We start from the raw sequence: 19,455 nt of genomic DNA, 5'->3' as shown, positions 1-19,455 counted from the left end.
CTTTTGGGTTTTCATTAGCTGTAAGCCATAATCATCAACATTAACAAAAATATACACGTGAAATACATCACTCTTTTTGTAATGAATAAAACCAATTATCCCAGATAACCCCTTTGCTCTATGTTGCATGCTGTGATAGTCAGGAGTCCACTGTTTTCATTATATTGTATGTTTCTCCACTGACCTCTGCCGCTGATGGGCAGGTCTCTTCCCATTAACAATAATAGAGATTTGCTAACCACCACAACAATACTGAAAAAAGTCTAATATTTATAACTAAAGAATTGTGTAATAGCCAATCACATTTTGCCATTTTTAACAGGATCTGATGGAGCTTTTGACATTAACAATGTTACTGGTGCTGTCACTGTCATTAAAAATCCCAGTGAACTGAAGAAAGAGGTGTATGAGTTGAAGATCCAGGTACATAGACTGCATTCTATTTTAATTAAACATTAACTCCTAATTTTGGTGTTCTAACTTCAATTGTTTATAATGCCAAATGGATGGCACAAAAGCTGCACCCATACCATCAGCAGATGGTGTAATATACAGCCAACCTCCGATACAATCTCCAAAATCATATTTCCCACCACTCTTAGACGTTGCAATTGAGCCCCTCATTTACTAAGGGGTTTCATAAAAGGAGGGGATTTTTGTGGGGTGCCAATAACAATGGTTCCATGGTCCCTGGGAACCTGACAAAGGTCCCTGGGTTTGACAGAGGTTTTTTCCTTTTAGGCTTGATATAGCTTCAAGGTATCATTAAGTTTTTTCTAACCCTCCTGAAAGCAGAATAATGTAGGGGCAGAGACCCAGATTCCAGCAATGTATCACTTGCTTTAATCGGAGCTGCAATTAAGAAATGCTTTACTGCTGCAGATCTAGCGGTTCTCTAAATGCTGAGCTCTTTTTAACCTACAACATTGTTTGGCAGCTTTTTGTGTTCATAACCAGAAAACTGCCAATCACTGGTGGAGGCATGGCAGGACTATGGCAACAGGCCACGTAGCCCTCTAGTGATATTCCCATGCTGATAAAACAGAGATTTTATGAAAACAACACTAAGCAGCCCAGCAAGTAACACATCCCTGGTATCAAAGTATCTGCCTCTTCATTTCCTTTAACAGTTTTCCTATCAGTTTTACCCTTGCAGGTAGTAATGCTTTTGAGTCTTAAACAGTTAGTAAGTAAATGATCCAATACCGGTTTTAATTTTACTTTTAGATTTCTTAATTTTGAATGCTAATTTCTTGCTCCTTTAAGAAAATCAGAATAATCCATTTAACAGGAATCTGTCACCATATTTTGGCTATATAGTCTGAGAGCAGCATATTGTAGAGGCAGAGACACTGATATCAGTGATGTGTCTCTTACTGGTCAACTTGGTGTAGTTTGATGAAAATGAATGTTTTCCTTGCTGATAGATCTAGCAGTTCTCTGAATGCTGACCTCTGTACAACCCCACATACAGCACTGATTGTCAATTTTCTGTGTACCCTGTGCTTGGGCAGAAAGCTGCTAATCAGTAGTAATGGCAGAGTTCTGCAGAGCGGGGGGGGGGGACTGCATGGAATAAGAGAACAAGTCTTTTAGAGATAATCTCCTTCTAATAAAACATTGATTTTATTGAAACGACCACAAGCAGCCCAGTAAGTGACACATGCCTGGAATCAGGGTCTCACTCCATGCATCATGCTGCTCTCAGAATATATAGCATACACCTGCTGATAGATTGTCATGAATATTAAATACATCATTGTTCAGAAATTTCTAAATGTTACAAAATCCTTGTAAAAGGGGTTGTCCATTATTAGGACAACCCCTTCTTAAACTAAATGTTCGGCCCCATTAAAATAATAAAGCCTATAATCACCTTCTGTGCCGTCGCTGTTCCCGCCTTGTCAGCACTCTCGGTCCCGGGGCTGTGATGTGGTATTGTGACACGTGACTCACAGATGTTGTGTTGGACAATGAAGGACCTGAACTGCTGTCTATAACAGCTTCCAACAGAACTTTGAGTGAGAAATGTTCCTGTTGCTGCCTGAAAACCCATCTAAGTTGACCAAAATACACATAGGCTTGGGGGTAAAGGAGTTAATGGTATTCACTGTGCAGAAGAAATGTTGATCCAGTCAGGTGCCTCTCTGATGGTACTGTACGATGGATAAAGTATCTGCTTATATTTCTCATCATCGAGGACACCAAGAATTGGGCAATGTTGAGAATTGTAGACACAATGGTGGCCAAGGAGACATAGCGGATAGGTGAATGACACATCACATATTTCCTTCTCTTTGAAATTGGAGAATGTCAAGCAGTACCATCAACTCGGAACTGTCAGCAACCATTGTGACTCACCTACACTCACCTACTGCTCAGGGAAGTCAGGCTGGAAGTGGTTTGAATTGAAGAATTTGGGACAAAAACCATACAATCTGTATAGAAACAAGTGACTCTGGACTGAGTCAATAAGTGAAATATTTGGCCAGAAGGCAGTTTGTCTGGATGGAGAGTGGTAAAATAATGAGTATGGAAGGGCCCACAGGCAAATAGGTGAGTCTCTTGATGGGCCCCCACTCCTACTATATGTACTATATGAGATGTAGTTGGCACAATTCACTTGTTTTACAGACTAGGGAAGCATCTCATCATTCGATTAACAAACTACCCCGTTCATTATTTTACAGAAGCATAGGTAAATTTGTGAATGAGCATAATGCAATATTTGCAAGTAGCCGAACAGTGAGCCCCAGAGAGTCAATGTTAGGCCGGAGTCACACTACCGTAGAATACGGACGAGTGCTATGTGAGAAAACATCAGGGAATGGGGAAAAACAGTGAGAAATGTAAAGCCATACAGATGTCATACGGATGTCATACTTATACATAGGTGAGAGATAATCGCATCATCGCATTGCAAACGCATTGCACACGGTGGACAATACGGAGAACACTTGTGTGACTCTCGGCAGGGAGACTCGGACCGATTTTCCATACGTTTAGTGTGACGCCGGCCTTACTGGTGGGCTTTTGGCATCCGAGTCCCATGCTGATTGTTTGGGGCAGCATTGTAGCAAATGGAATTTGTAATTTGGTCAAGGTTAATAGTGTCCTAAACACTGAGAAACACAGCTAAATACTTATGTATCATACAATATGATCAGGAAGGCGTCTGACGGCATTTTGAATTATTTTCATCATGTTTATAAGATTTGATGCTGTTTTGAAAGCTAAGTTTGATCACACAAAATATTGACTTGCGCTTCTCTTTTGATCATTTTCTTCAGATTTTGGTACTTTATAAAACTAAACTGTTCACACTTCTATTTTTAAAGCCTTCTTACTTTGCAGCACTTTTACACACCTGCCTAAACTTTTGCACAATAATGTATATAATTAAGAAAATAAAAAAAAATTAAAACTCTCTAATTTAGTGATGAAACTTCTAGTACTTTAATAAAGGGAATTTAGAGTTGACTAGATTTGGCTCTAGAGTGGCAGCAAGTATCACTATTTCACAGCTTCTGAGCTTGGAGATGCAACTGTGATGGAAGAAACTGTAAATGTGCATCATTTAAACACAGGAGAGATCTGAGCTGTGATCTTACTTGTTGGTGAGTGTAGTTATATATGTCACAATGTAGGAAAGATTTATGTGTTTTATGGAGCAGCAGGTGAAAGAGTAGGTTAGAAATAGCAGATACAGAGCTAAAGAATAGCATTGCCTTCTTAATGCCCCCTTCACATGTATGGATATTTCCAGTAATGGAAAAAACAGTACCGGTGCTGTGTGTGTGTGTCATCCCTGTGCCATCCTTGTGCACCATCCATGTGACACATAATGGAATAGAATCCAGAATAGAAATGACAGATATTTAGGTGTTAAAGATGTGCAAAGATAGGGATAGATATTCGTGAGATATATAATTAGTGCTGTGCATGTATAGTTTACTGTAGTTATATTTAGCTAATGAATAAATGACTTGGGGTCCCCCCTATGTTTAATAACCGGCAAAGGTAAAGCAAATAGCTGCAGGCTGATATTATCAGGCTGGGAAGGTACATGGTTATTGCACTCTTCCCAGCCTAAAATAAAGCCCTCAACTGCCCAGAATTGGTGCATCCATTAGATGCACCAGTTGTGGTGGTTTGCTCAGCTCTTCCCGATTGTCCTGGTGTGGTGGCAATAGGGGTAATGGTAGTTGGGGTTGATGTCAGCTATGATTTGTCAAAAATTTTAGTTGCCATCAAGCCCAGGGGTTAATAAAGACCAGGTATCTGTAAGCACTTCCATTACTAACCCAGAAATCCAAAACACACACACAAATACTTTTTTGAATAAAGACTCCCCCAAACTATCCATGGTTCACCACTTTATTAGAAAAAAATGCGACGCAGGTCCACTGTAATCCTGGAAATCTGATGTAGGCCAGAAATGGATACCTAAAAGTCCTAAAACGAGAGACATAAACACAATAGACAATCCCTTGTTCACTAATCTATTAGAAGAAAAGTTCCCTTGATGCTCCGGTGTAGTCCACGATCCCCGACTCCAGCTCTGGGGTCCGTGAAAAGCAGTAAAGTTACTGCTATTCACAGTCGCTCATCGGAGTGGCTGATCTCGCTAAGCGCAGCATGAGCCTTTGATGTTGATGAGCATTGTTGTCAGTACCCAGCATCTGTAAATGTCTGTATCGTTACTGCTATTCACAAGCGCATTTGTCAAATTTGGGGAATGTGGGCTACATCGGAGCTTCGTGGGAACATTTCTGCTAACAAATTGATGAATAAGGGACTGTCTCTTCTATTGATTTCCCTAGTTTTATGTTTTTCAGGTATCCATTTCTGGACTACTTCAAAACGACAGGATTACAACAGACATGTGTGAGATTATTTTTTTACAATAAAGTGGTGAACCAAGGATAGTGTGGGGGAGTCTTTTTTCAAATAAAGTATTTTTTGTGTATCTTTTTTTTTATTACTGGGTTAGTAATGAGGGTGTCTCACCTCTCCATTACTAACCCCATGTCTTAATAGCATCTGTTATTTGTGTCAAATAACAGCTGTCATCAACCCGAACTACCATTATCACGATTCTGTCCGCACCAGGGCAATCGGGAAGAGAAGGGCAAAGCACCAGAATTGCTGCATCTAAAGGATGTGCCAACTCTGGGGTAGCTGCAGGCGGTTATTTTTAGACTGGGAAGGACCCAATATCCATGGACCTTCCCAGCCTGATAATATAAGCCTTCAGCTGTCTGCTTTTCCTTTGCAGGTTATCATAAATAGAGAGGAACCCACGTCATTTATTTCATTAATATATTTGCTAAATACAAGTACAGTAAGCTACACACTCACGGCTCTAATTATATATCTCATGGATATCTTTCTAGCTACAGTATATGTAAGGAGTTAAAAGCACCAGAAGAGTCTGGGGGCGGTTACCTTCTCGGCTCTGTGCCTGGAACCTTTGAGCTGTGCCACAGGTTCCCTAGGGGAGAGACTTGTAGACTGGGACAGGAGGGAAGCAGCCAGAGAGCGGGAAAGAGACGCATGCAGGAGAGAGAGCAGCTTGCAGAGCAGCGTGCAGAGCCGGGTGCAGCTGCGCTCCAGAAGAGAGAGAGAAAGAGACTGCCCAGAAAGACTGCATCTTGTAGAGACTGCTCAGAAAGACTGCATCTTGTAGAGACTGCCCAGAAAGACTGCATCCAGTGAGTACTTAAAGCGGATTCTGCTGTGACTTTAGGGGGGCGCTTTGAGACCCGTTGAGAGACTACTACACCCTGGCCCCTGACTCCTGGTACAGAGACTTAACAGTGCAGAGCCCCTTGTTTTCCTGGTACAGAGACAACCGTGCGGAGCCCTGATTTTCTGGCTGTGCTATAAAAGTTAAAGACTTAGAGCCTGTGCATACCACATTAACTCCCGAAACCCCAGGCAGCAGGCTCTCAGAGACTACTCTGCTCACGGACCACAGAGGGACGACAAGTGCCACTGATTCTCGGCGCCTACGTTGGAGAAGACGACCCTCCAAGCAAGTCCTCATGAGACTGATAAGTTTTCTTTTCTCAAGAAATCCTGCTTAATTCTGTTTTATTGTTTAACTCCCGTATTCTTGCATTGTTTTATTGCTAGTTATTTTCCATTGCTTCCTCCCTGCGAGGAGAACCTAATTCCTGTTATTAAACCCCTCAACTGTTGGTCTGCCTGTTCCGTGGTGACATACTCAGTACCTGCACGTTATTACATTTGGCGTAGTCGGCAGGATGTCACACGGTAGTGCGGATAGGGCAGACCAAGCAGCGGGGGAAGTTCCCAGGTCTAGCATTTCCCTGGGAGCCATGTTGAATAATTTGCCAAGGTTCACTGGGAACAATGTAATGTTGTGGAGTTGGACAGAGCGTATCCGGGGAATGATGCGGATGCACCCCATGACACCAGCCCTGGAGGCAGAAATTGCATTGATGGCTCTGGAGGGGGATGCGCGGGATTCTGTCATGCATAGGTCCCCCCGGGAGAGAGATACCCTGGACAAAGTGCTGCGCATACTTGAGGAAACGCATGGGGACCCCACTTACGTAGGGGAACTTCGCATGCGACTGTTTCACCGGGTACAACGGGAGGGGGAGACCGTGACCCAATTCATGAATGCCCTACAAGAGCTTCACACTGCTATCAGACGAAAGGACGGTGTAGGGGTAGGGTCAGTTGATGTGGTGCTCAGAGATCAGCTAGTGACAGGACTGCGTGACGCAATGATGAAACAGGCACTGCAAGAGCGCATGCGAGTAAAGCCAGACATGACTTTCTCTGAGGTTGGCAGTGAGGCGCGTGTGCGAGAACAAGAACAGGGAGTGACGGGGCTGGTAGGAAGGGTGCAGAGCGGGGAGGTAACCACCACTGCAGGCAATATTCCCCAGTGGGTGGAGGACCTGAGAATGGAGATTAGACAGGTCCGTGAAGAAATGGCGGCCTCCAGAAGAACTCTGGCAGAGGGGCCCGGCCCTCTGGTGCGAGACAGAGAAGCTGCCCCCCGAAGGGAGGGTGAAACTACCAGGAGGAGAAGCCCTCTTACATGCTACACTTGTGGAGAGTCCGGCCACATTGCTCGATGGTGTCCCCGGCGGAGCCGACCATCCCCGCATTTTCCTTTAAACTAGGTGGCTCTGGGCTTGAGGGGCGCCGCTCAGAGCGTGAAGAACAGAGGAGGAGGAGTAAAAGTCCCCACAGCCTTGTTTCCACGTGCCCTCTGGTCTGAGAAGAAATCAATGGAAGAGCAGTGCGATGCTTGATAGACACCGGCTCACAAGTGACCACCATGCCTGAGAGATATTTCCGCCATCACTTCACAGAGGCGCTACGGCCCGAATGGGGTCCTGTGATCAAACTTATGGCGGCCAATCACTTGCCCATCCCGGTCGCAGGGGTGGTATGGATGAACATAGAGGTCTGCGGAAAACACCTCGGGAGGAGAGGAGTGGTATTGGTGGATGGAGAGCCATACCGTGACCCTGGGCATGAATGTGTTAAAAGACCTCGGAAGCCTCATTTTCAACGAGTCCCCGACACAGTTCCTACAACAATGGAGCGACCAAACTCCCCAGAGAAGGGTCTTCCAACAACTGATACGGACCGCCCAGGTCCGGGAAGCATACAGCGACGGAAAGGAACTCGGCAAAGTCGTCGTCCCCGCCTCAGTCAATCGAGTGTTGCCCCCTGGGCAGACAGTGCTTCCCCTGCCTGTACGAGCTGGCATCCCGCTGGAGGGAGTCGAAGTCCAAATTGAGCCCAGCAGAGCCGACCAGCTGCCGTCAGGAATATTGGTCGCACGGTCCCTGGCTACCGTGCGGGATGGAACTGTCCTTGTGCGCTGCATCAATTTGGGGGAGACAGATATAACTTTGCCCCCTAGAAGCAAAGTCGCTCAAGTCCTGGGCCTTCCAGACGAATTGGTCCCCACTGAGGCGGTACAGCTGACAGCAAGGCCAGAAGATCCGTGGCTGGTGACCGTCAAGGCGGAGGCAGCTCCGGACCCCAGGTTAATGCAAGAAGGGCACCAGATACTGGAACGCATGAGAGCGGAGCTCTCGGAACTTACTCCGCAGCAGGTACCTCAGGTAGAAGCTGTATTGGGGAAATTTCAGGATGCGTTCGCCAAAGATGAAGATGACTTCGGACGTACCACGGCCATTACCCACGAGATACCCACCGGGGATGCGGCGCCAATCCGGGAACGGTACCGCCAAATACCTCCACAGATGTACCAGGAGGTGAAGGGAATGCTGTTACACATGCTGAAGAAGGGAGTTATACGTGAGAGTCAGAGCCCGTGGGCTGCCCCTATCGTCTTGGTGAGAAAGAAAGACGGGTCCCTGCGGTTCTGTGTGGACTATCGGCGGCTCAATGCTTGCACAGTACGGGACTCGTACCCACTGCCCAGGATAGAGGAGTCCCTGACGGCACTAGGGAATGCCAGATATTTCTCCACGTTAGACTTGGCCAGCGGCTACTGGCAGGTGCCCATGTCTGAGCAAGACCGAGCCAAGACGGCCTTCATCCTTCCGATGGGACTGTATGAGTTTGACCGGATGCCCTTCGGCCTAGCAAACGCCCCAGGAACATTTCAGCGACTCATGGAGAGTAGTGTTGAGCGATACCTTCCGATATCGGAAAGTATCGGTATCGGAAAGTATCGGCCGATACCGTCAAAGTATCGGATCTAATCCGATACCGATACCCGATCCCAATGCAAGTCAATGGGACGAAAATATCGGAATTAAAATAAACCCTTTATACACTTGTAGGTTCATTCTACATGAAGGAAAACAACTAAGAATAATGTAGGATGTATTGGGGGACGTGGCGGAGATATTAAAGGCACAGAGGTTTAGCCCAATGTAATAGAATAGCAGGATTTTGCGTTTTTTTTTTATGACGTTCGGCGTTAGAAAGAATTTGACTATGTTAATTTTTTTTTAATGTCAGATATTGATGTTTCACTGCTTCCACGCCCTTCACCTTTTTTTTTACTTCTCCCACGCTTTCTTCTTAATTATCCTCATCATCAGCTTCTTTGACATCAACTTCTTCACCTTATTCATCTTCTTCTTCATCTTCTACCTATTATTTTTTGGGTTACATTGTTCATATTGTTTTTAGTTTACTATTATCTTCATCATATTCTACTTCTTCATCATATTCTTATTTGTGACAGGCATTCCCGTAGTTGTTATCTATAAAAGTTTGAAGATTACACCTTCCGTTCTGCCTGTCACAAAACAGTTACATTTGTCCGCGTTCAGTTTGGCCTGCAGCATCAGGCTTTATCCAGGGGCACCACGAGGAGGAACGGACTCACCCCCATACACTGCTTAGTCTTCTTCTGCTTATAATTTACATAATATTTTTTGCTCTGATATTTTGTGTTATGCTTAATGTCCTTCTGCTCTTTGTTCTGCAGCCTCTTGTTCTTCTGCTTCTCGGTCTTCCAGGTCGTCGTCGTCTCCAGGGTCATCGTCTCCGGGGTCGTCGTCATCGGGGTGGTCTCCGGGGTCATCGTCATCGGGGTGGTCTTCAGGGTCATCGTCTCCAGGGTCGTCGTCATCACGGTGGTTGTCGTCTCTGGTGTCGTCGTCATCTTAGGGGTGGTCTTCCGGGTCATCGTGTTTAGTCTCTTGAACTTGGAAATGTAGCAGAAGGTACAAGAAGGCTGAGAAAATGCCGAGAACCAGCTGATGGAACTGGAACTCGGATGGCTACCCGAAGGTCCAAGAGCCAATGGAACGACCGAGGACCAGCTGACGTTACTGGAACCCGGTTACTAAGCAGGAGGTACCTGTGCTGAAAGCACTACCAAGGACCACCTGACGTTGGTGGAACTCAGATACCCAGAGGGAGGCACCTAAGCCAAAGGCTCTGCCCGGAACCAGCTGACGGTACTGGAACCAGGATGGGGAGCAGAAGGTACAAGAGCAAAAGACACTGCCGAGAACCAGCTGACGGTGCTGGAACCCGGATGGGTAGCCGAAGGTCCAAGAGCCAATGGAACTACCGAGGACCAGCTGACGTTACTGGAACCCGGTTACTAAGCAGGAGGTACCCGTGCCTGAAAGCACTACCAAGGACCACCTGACGTTGGTGGAACTCGGATACCAAAGGGAGGCACCTAAGCCAAAGGCTCTGCCCGGAACCAGCTGACGGTACTGGAACCAGGATGGGGAGCAGAAGGTCAAAGAGCAAGTGTCTGCGTGGCTTTTGCAGGACACGTTGCCGGCTGCACAGCAGGGGAACAGCTAGCGGTGCTGGACCCCACTGACACATTGGCGAGGTGTTTGGCTCTGTGCAGCCAGCACTTCCGGACAGCAACTAGCGGTGTTGGAGCCCGGGCTCTGCAGGGGGAGCAGAGTGTAGGCCAAAGCCTACTTGAACCAATTTCAAAGGTAACCTTTAACCCCCCCTCAGGGGTTAGAAAGTAGAAGAGCCACAGCTTATGCAGCAGTAGTGCTGCACAAGTCAAAGGTTGCTCTTTTAATTTCGCTCCTTGCACACGCTGAATGAAACACGTATAACATTTAGCCCTTTATACAGTCAAACTGTGTTGGAGGCGCGAGTTCCCTTTGTAATGAGACGCAGCACAGATGTCAAGAATCCCACCTTGGTGCTGGGTGCAGCCTCCTGAGCGTTGTTATTTGCTGTACAGGAGTCTGCGCTGTCGTGTTATCCCCTGGCCTAGCGCTGTTAGCGCTGCCCATCTTCTGACATCATTTAATGTCGGCCGGTGCGTTTCGCGATGACCATGAATCCCAGCCCCGCAGTGTCTTACCATTGTCAAAACACTGCGGGGCTGGGATTCAGGGCCTGGCGCAGCACATATGTTGGCCTCTCACACTCGGGTCCTTACACCCGCTTCAGACTGTGCGGCGTCATCTGATCCCTTATCGCATGCCACGGCCATGAAGCCGCACAGTCCGAAGAAGGCGGAAGGAGAGGAGAGACAGGCGAACTGATGCACTGATCCTGCCCATCAATCACACCCTCGCAGTCCCAATAAATAAGACACCGAGGGGCGTTGTGTGGGTCAGGGCGGCCGCAGAGGCGCAGCCAGCCAAACAATGATGCCAGAAGACGGGCAGCGCTACCAAGGGGGTTGCAGCGTGTCATTACAAAGGAAAGTCACACCACCGGGACGGTTAAATGGTCACACAGAGGACACATTGCAGACGTGTTTTCAGTTCCACATGTGCGAGGAGAGTACGTTTCTGAGCCACCTTGCACACATGCAGCATTACCGCTGTACAAGGTGGCTGGATAACGTAAAAACGCCTGGGGGAGGGGGGACAGGTTCCCTTCAATTTCAGTTCTTGTGTCTGCGTGGCTTTTGCAGGACACGTTGCCGGCTGCACAGCAGGGGAACAGCTGGCGGTGCTGGACCCCACTGACACATTGGCTGGTGTTTTTCTCTGTGCAGCTAGCACATCTGGGCCCCAACTGGCGGTTTGTTAGAGCCCAGGGTCAGCAGGAGGAGGAGGAGCAGGAGCAGGGGGAGGGGAGTGTAGGCCGAAGCCTGCACTGGCGGCAGCTTTGGGTCTGTTGTGTCTGCGTGGCGGTCGCAGGACACGTTGCCGGCTGCACAGCAGGGGAACAGCTGGCGGTGCTGGACCCCACTGACACATTGGCGAGGTGTTTGGCTCTGTGCAGCCAGCACTTCCGGACAGCAACTAGCGGTGTTGGAGCCCGGGCTCTGCAGGGGGAGCAGAGTGTAGGCCGAAGCCTACTTGAACCAATTTCAAAGGTAACCTTTAACCCCCCCTCAGGGGTTAGAAAGTAGAAGAGCCACAGCTTATGCAGCAGTAGTGCTGCACAAGTCAAAGGTTGCTCTTTTAATTTCGCTCCTTGCACACGCTGAATGAAACACGTATAACATTTAGCCCTTTATACAGTCAAACTGTGTTGGAGGCGCGAGTTCCCTTTGTAATGAGACGCAGCACAGATGTCAAGAATCCCACCTTGGTGCTGGGTGCAGCCTCCTGAGCGTTGTTATTTGCTGTACAGGAGTCTGCGCTGTCGTGTTATCCCCTGGCCTAGCGCTGTTAGCGCTGCCCATCTTCTGACATCATTTAATGTCGGCCGGTGCGTTTCGCGATGACCATGAATCCCAGCCCCGCAGTGTCTTACCATTGTCAAAACACTGCGGGGCTGGGATTCAGGGCCTGGCGCAGCACACATGTTGGCCTCTCACACTCGGGTCCTTACACCCGCTTCAGACTGTGCGGCGTCATCTGATCCCTTATCGCATGCCACGGCCATGAAGCCGCACAGTCCGAAGAAGGCGGAAGGAGAGGAGGGACAGGCGAACTGATGCACTGATCCTGCCCATCAATCACACCCTCGCAGTCCCAATAAATAAGACACCGAGGGGCGTTGTGTGGGTCAGGGCGGCCGCAGAGGCGCAGCCAGCCAAACAATGATGCCAGAAGACGGGCAGCGCTACCAAGGGGGTTGCAGCGTGTCATTACAAAGGAAAGTCACACCACCGGGACGGTTAAATGGTCACACAGAGGACACATTGCAGACGTGTTTTCAGTTCCACATGTGCGAGGAGAGTACGTTTCTGAGCCACCTTGCACACATGCAGCATTACCGCTGTACAAGGTGGCTGGATAACGTAAAAACGCCTGGGGGAGGGGGGACAGGTTCCCTTCAATTTCAGTTCTTGTGTCTGCGTGGCTTTTGCAGGACACGTTGCCGGCTGCACAGCAGGGGAACAGCTGGCGGTGCTGGACCCCACTGACACATTGGCTGGTGTTTTTCTCTGTGCAGCTAGCACATCTGGGCCCCAACTGGCGGTTTGTTAGAGCCCAGGGTCAGCAGGAGGAGGAGGAGCAGGAGCAGGGGGAGGGGAGTGTAGGCCGAAGCCTGCACTGGCGGCAGCTTTGGGTCTGTTGTGTCTGCGTGGCGGTCGCAGGACACGTTGCCGGCTGCACAGCAGGGGAACAGCTGGCGGTGCTGGACCCCACTGACACATTGGCGAGGTGTTTGGCTCTGTGCAGCCAGCACTTCCGGACAGCAACTAGCGGTGTTGGAGCCCGGGCTCTGCAGGGGGAGCAGAGTGTAGGCCGAAGCCTACTTGAACCAATTTCAAAGGTAACCTTTAACCCCCCCTCAGGGGTTAGAAAGTAGAAGAGCCACAGCTTATGCAGCAGTAGTGCTGCACAAGTCAAAGGTTGCTCTTTTAATTTCGCTCCTTGCACACGCTGAATGAAACACGTATAACATTTAGCCCTTTATACAGTCAAACTGTGTTGGAGGCGCGAGTTCCCTTTGTAATGAGACGCAGCACAGATGTCAAGAATCCCACCTTGGTGCTGGGTGCAGCCTCCTGAGCGTTGTTATTTGCTGTACAGGAGTCTGCGCTGTCGTGTTATCCCCTGGCCTAGCGCTGTTAGCGCTGCCCATCTTCTGACATCATTTAATGTCGGCCGGTGCGTTTCGCGATGACCATGAATCCCAGCCCCGCAGTGTCTTACCATTGTCAAAACACTGCGGGGCTGGGATTCAGGGCCTGGCGCAGCACATATGTTGGCCTCTCACACTCGGGTCCTTACACCCGCTTCAGACTGTGCGGCGTCATCTGATCCCTTATCGCATGCCACGGCCATGAAGCCGCACAGTCCGAAGAAGGCGGAAGGAGAGGAGGGACAGGCGAACTGATGCACTGATCCTGCCCATCAATCACACCCTCGCAGTCCCAATAAATAAGACACCGAGGGGCGTTGTGTGGGTCAGGGCGGCCGCAGAGGCGCAGCCAGCCAAACAATGATGCCAGAAGACGGGCAGCGCTACCAAGGGGGTTGCAGCGTGTCATTACAAAGGAAAGTCACACCACCGGGACGGTTAAATGGTCACACAGAGGACACATTGCAGACGTGTTTTCAGTTCCACATGTGCGAGGAGAGTACGTTTCTGAGCCACCTTGCACACATGCAGCATTACCGCTGTACAAGGTGGCTGGATAACGTAAAAACGCCTGGGGGAGGGGGGACAGGTTCCCTTCAATTTCAGTTCTTGTGTCTGCGTGGCTTTTGCAGGACACGTTGCCGGCTGCACAGCAGGGGAACAGCTGGCGGTGCTGGACCCCACTGACACATTGGCTGGTGTTTTTCTCTGTGCAGCTAGCACATCTGGGCCCCAACTGGCGGTTTGTTAGAGCCCAGGGTCAGCAGGAGGAGGAGGAGCAGGAGCAGGGGGAGGGGAGTGTAGGCCGAAGCCTGCACTGGCGGCAGCTTTGGGTCTGTTGTGTCTGCGTGGCGGTCGCAGGACACGTTGCCGGCTGCACAGCAGGGGAACAGCTGGCGGTGCTGGACCCCACTGACACATTGGCGAGGTGTTTGGCTCTGTGCAGCCAGCACTTCCGGACAGCAACTAGCGGTGTTGGAGCCCGGACTCTGCAGGGGGAGCAGAGTGTAGGCCGAAGCCTACTTGAACCAATTTCAAAGGTAACCTTTAACCCCCCCTCAGGGGTTAGAAAGTAGAAGAGCCACAGCTTATGCAGCAGTAGTGCTGCACAAGTCAAAGGTTGCTCTTTTAATTTCGCTCCTTGCACACGCTGAATGAAACACGTATAACATTTAGCCCTTTATACAGTCAAACTGTGTTGGAGGCGCGAGTTCCCTTTGTAATGAGACGCAGCACAGATGTCAAGAATCCCACCTTGGTGCTGGGTGCAGCCTCCTGAGCGTTGTTATTTGCTGTACAGGAGTCTGCGCTGTCGTGTTATCCCCTGGCCTAGCGCTGTTAGCGCTGCCCATCTTCTGACATCATTTAATGTCGGCCGGTGCGTTTCGCGATGACCATGAATCCCAGCCCCGCAGTGTCTTACCATTGTCAAAACACTGCGGGGCTGGGATTCAGGGCCTGGCGCAGCACATATGTTGGCCTCTCACACTCGGGTCCTTACACCCGCTTCAGACTGTGCGGCGTCATCTGATCCCTTATCGCATGCCACGGCCATGAAGCCGCACAGTCCGAAGAAGGCGGAAGGAGAGGAGGGACAGGCGAACTGATGCACTGATCCTGCCCATCAATCACACCCTCGCAGTCCCAATAAATAAGACACCGAGGGGCGTTGTGTGGGTCAGGGCGGCCGCAGAGGCGCAGCCAGCCAAACAATGATGCCAGAAGACGGGCAGCGCTACCAAGGGGGTTGCAGCGTGTCATTACAAAGGAAAGTCACACCACCGGGACGGTTAAATGGTCACACAGAGGACACATTGCAGACGTGTTTTCAGTTCCACATGTGCGAGGAGAGTACGTTTCTGAGCCACCTTGCACACATGCAGCATTACCGCTGTACAAGGTGGCTGGATAACGTAAAAACGCCTGGGGGAGGGGGGACAGGTTCCCTTCAATTTCAGTTCTTGTGTCTGCGTGGCTTTTGCAGGACACGTTGCCGGCTGCACAGCAGGGGAACAGCTGGCGGTGCTGGACCCCACTGACACATTGGCTGGTGTTTTTCTCTGTGCAGCTAGCACATCTGGGCCCCAACTGGCGGTTTGTTAGAGCCCAGGGTCAGCAGGAGGAGGAGGAGCAGGAGCAGGGGGAGGGGAGTGTAGGCCGAAGCCTGCACTGGCGGCAGCTTTGGGTCTGTTGTGTCTGCGTGGTGGTCGCAGGACACGTTGCCGGCTGCACAGCAGGGGAACAGCTGGCGGTGCTGGACCCCACTGACACATTGGCGAGGTGTTTGGCTCTGTGCAGCCAGCACTTCCGGACAGCAACTAGCGGTGTTGGAGCCCGGGCTCTGCAGGGGGAGCAGAGTGTAGGCCGAAGCCTACTTGAACCAATTTCAAAGGTAACCTTTAACCCCCCCTCAGGGGTTAGAAAGTAGAAGAGCCACACCTTATGCAGCAGTAGTGCTGCACAAGTCAAAGGTTGCTCTTTTAATTTCGCTCCTTGCACACGCTGAATGAAACACGTATAACATTTAGCCCTTTATACAGTCAAACTGTGTTGGAGGCGCGAGTTCCCTTTGTAATGAGACGCAGCACAGATGTCAAGAATCCCACCTTGGTGCTGGGTGCAGCCTCCTGAGCGTTGTTATTTGCTGTACAGGAGTCTGCGCTGTCGTGTTATCCCCTGGCCTAGCGCTGTTAGCGCTGCCCATCTTCTGACATCATTTAATGTCGGCCGGTGCGTTTCGCGATGACCATGAATCCCAGCCCCGCAGTGTCTTACCATTGTCAAAACACTGCGGGGCTGGGATTCAGGGCCTGGCGCAGCACATATGTTGGCCTCTCACACTCGGGTCCTTACACCCGCTTCAGACTGTGCGGCGTCATCTGATCCCTTATCGCATGCCACGGCCATGAAGCCGCACAGTCCGAAGAAGGCGGAAGGAGAGGAGGGACAGGCGAACTGATGCACTGATCCTGCCCATCAATCACACCCTCGCAGTCCCAATAAATAAGACACCGAGGGGCGTTGTGTGGGTCAGGGCGGCCGCAGAGGCGCAGCCAGCCAAACAATGATGCCAGAAGACGGGCAGCGCTACCAAGGGGGTTGCAGCGTGTCATTACAAAGGAAAGTCACACCACCGGGACGGTTAAATGGTCACACAGAGGACACATTGCAGACGTGTTTTCAGTTCCACATGTGCGAGGAGAGTACGTTTCTGAGCCACCTTGCACACATGCAGCATTACCGCTGTACAAGGTGGCTGGATAACGTAAAAACGCCTGGGGGAGGGGGGACAGGTTCCCTTCAATTTCAGTTCTTGTGTCTGCGTGGCTTTTGCAGGACACGATGCCGGCTGCACAGCAGGGGAACAGCTGGCGGTGCTGAACCCCACTGACACATTGGCTGGTGTTTTTCTCTGTGCAGCTAGCAGTACCGGGCCCCAACTGGCGGTGTTAGAGCCCAGGGTCAGCAGGAGGAGCAGGGGGAGCGGAGTGTAGGCCGAAGCCTGCACTCGAGCAAGTTGAAAGGAAACCTTTAACCCCCCCAGGCGTTTGTAGCTGAAAGAGCCATTGTGTACAGCACTAATGCTGGAAAAGGTAAACTTAGCTCTTTTAATTATGGTCCTTGCACATGCGGAACCTAACAGTTATGAAATGTGTCCCCTCACAGCGTTAAACCGTCCGGTAGGTGGAACTTTCCTTTGTCGTGTGACGCAGCACAGCCATCATTTTTACCCCCTTGGCGCCGTGCGCCGCCTCCTCAGCGTTGTTTGAATCTGTCCCGGAGCCTGCGCTGTTAGGTTAGCCCTTGGCCATGCACACATTTTGCGCTGCCCGTCTTCTGACATCATTTGGTGTCAGGCTGGCTGCGCCTGTGCGGGTGCGCTGGCCGAGATCCCGCCTCGCAGTGTCGTCTAATGTAATCCCACCGCGGGCCTGTGATCCGTGCCCGTGCGCAGTGCATATCCTCGCCTCTCACTCCCCTCCCTACGGCTTCTTCAGACTGTGCGGTGTCACGGCCGTGGCATGCTATTAGGGACCAGCTGACATCGCACAGTCTGAAGAAGCCGTAGGGAGGGGAGTGAGAGGCGAGGATATGCACTGCGCACGGGCACGGATCACAGGCCCGCGGTGGGATTACATTAGACGACACTGCGAGGCGGGATCTCGGCCAGCGCACCCGCACAGGCGCAGCCAGCCTGACACCAAATGATGTCAGAAGACGGGCAGCGCAAAATGTGTGCATGGCCAAGGGCTAACCTAACAGCGCAGGCTCCGGGACAGATTCAAACAACGCTGAGGAGGCGGCGCACGGCGCCAAGGGGGTAAAAATGATGGCTGTGCTGCGTCACACGACAAAGGAAAGTTCCACCTACCGGACGGTTTAACGCTGTGAGGGGACACATTTCATAACTGTTAGGTTCCGCATGTGCAAGGAGCACCACGAAAAGAGGCACTTTTTCCCTTTGCATCATTACTGCTGCACAAGGTGGCTCCTTCAGTAACAAACGCCTGGGGGGGGGGGGGGACAGGTTCCCTTAAAGTAAACTTGTTGTGACTGCGTGGCGGTCGCAGTACACGTTGCCATATACACAGCAGGGGAACAGCTGGCGGTGCTGAACCCCACTAACACATTGGCGAGGTGTTTGGCTCTGTGCGTACAGCACTTCTGGACGGCAACTGGCGGTGTTGGAGCCCAGGGACAGGTGGAGGAGGAGGAGGAGGTTGGAGGAGGTAGGAGGGATTGCCACACACACAGCAGGGGAACAGCTAACGTTACTGAACCCCAATAACAGAGGAGGGACTGTTGACTGTGCGTACAGCACTTCTGGACGGCAACTGGCGGTGTTGGAGCCCAGGGACAGGTGGAGGAGGAGGAGGTTGGAGGAGGTTGGAGGAGGTAGGAGGGATTGCCACACACACAGCAGGGGAACAGCTGACGTTACTGAACCCCAATAACAGAGGAGGGACTGTTGACTGTGCGTACAGCACTTCTGGACGGCAACTGGCGGTGTTGGAGCCCAGGGGCAGGTGGAGGAGGAGGAGGTTGGAGGAGGTTGGAGGAGGTAGGAGGGATTGCCACACACACAGCAGGGGAACAGCTGACGTTACTGAACCCCAATAACAGAGGAGGGACTGTTGACTGTGCGTACAGCACTTCTGGACGGCAACTGGCGGTGTTGGAGCCCAGGGGCAGGTGGAGGAGGAGGAGGTTGGAGGAGGTAGGAGGGATTGCCACACACACAGCAGGGGAACAGCTGACGTTACTGAACCCCAATAACAGAGGAGGGACTGTTGACTGTGCGTACAGCACTTCTGGACGGCAACTGGCGGTGTTGGAGACCAGGGACAGGTGCAGGAGGAGGAGGTTGGAGGAGGTTGGAGGAGGTAGGAGGGATTGCCACACACACAGCAGGGGAACAGCTGACGTTACTGAACCCCAATAACAGAGGAGGGACTGTTGACTGTGCGTACAGCACTTCTGGACGGCAACTGGCGGTGTTGGAGCCCAGGGGCAGGTGGAGGAGGAGGAGGTTGGAGGAGGTAGGAGGGATTGCCACACACACAGCAGGGGAACAGCTGACGTTACTGAACCCCAATAACAGAGGAGGGACTGTTGACTGTGCGTACAGCACTTCTGGACGGCAACTGGCGGTGTTGGAGCCCAGGGGCAGGTGGAGGAGGAGGAGGTTGGAGGAGGTAGGAGGGATTGCCACACACACAGCAGGGGAACAGCTGACGTTACTGAACCCCAATAACAGAGGAGCGACTGTTGACTGTGCGTACAGCACTTCTGGACGGCAACTGGCGGTGTTGGAGCCCAGGGGCAGGTGGAGGAGGAGGAGGTTGGAGGAGGTAGGAGGGATTGCCACACACACAGCAGGGGAACAGCTGACGTTACTGAACCCCAATAACAGAGGAGGGACTGTTGACTGTGCGTACAGCACTTCTGGACGGCAACTGGCGGTGTTGGAGCCCAGGGGCAGGTGGAGGAGGAGGA

The 19,455-nt window shown here is 51.0% G+C and overlaps 1 protein-coding gene across 1 annotated transcript in view; it reads left to right on the top strand.

The window, feature by feature from the left end:
- Positions 1-19,455, top strand: part of CDHR1 (cadherin related family member 1) — a 283,238-nt gene that overhangs the window by 97,102 nt on the left and 166,681 nt on the right. The window contains exon 10 of the mRNA XM_077257202.1: positions 323-423. Coding sequence (XP_077113317.1) covers positions 323-423 — 101 coding nt within the window. The remainder of the gene's footprint in view (positions 1-322; positions 424-19,455) is intronic.

Source organism: Ranitomeya variabilis, chromosome 4 (assembly GCF_051348905.1).
Source record: "Ranitomeya variabilis isolate aRanVar5 chromosome 4, aRanVar5.hap1, whole genome shotgun sequence".
Taxonomy (NCBI): domain Eukaryota; kingdom Metazoa; phylum Chordata; class Amphibia; order Anura; family Dendrobatidae; genus Ranitomeya; species Ranitomeya variabilis.
This window is presented reverse-complemented; position numbering and strand designations above follow the sequence as displayed.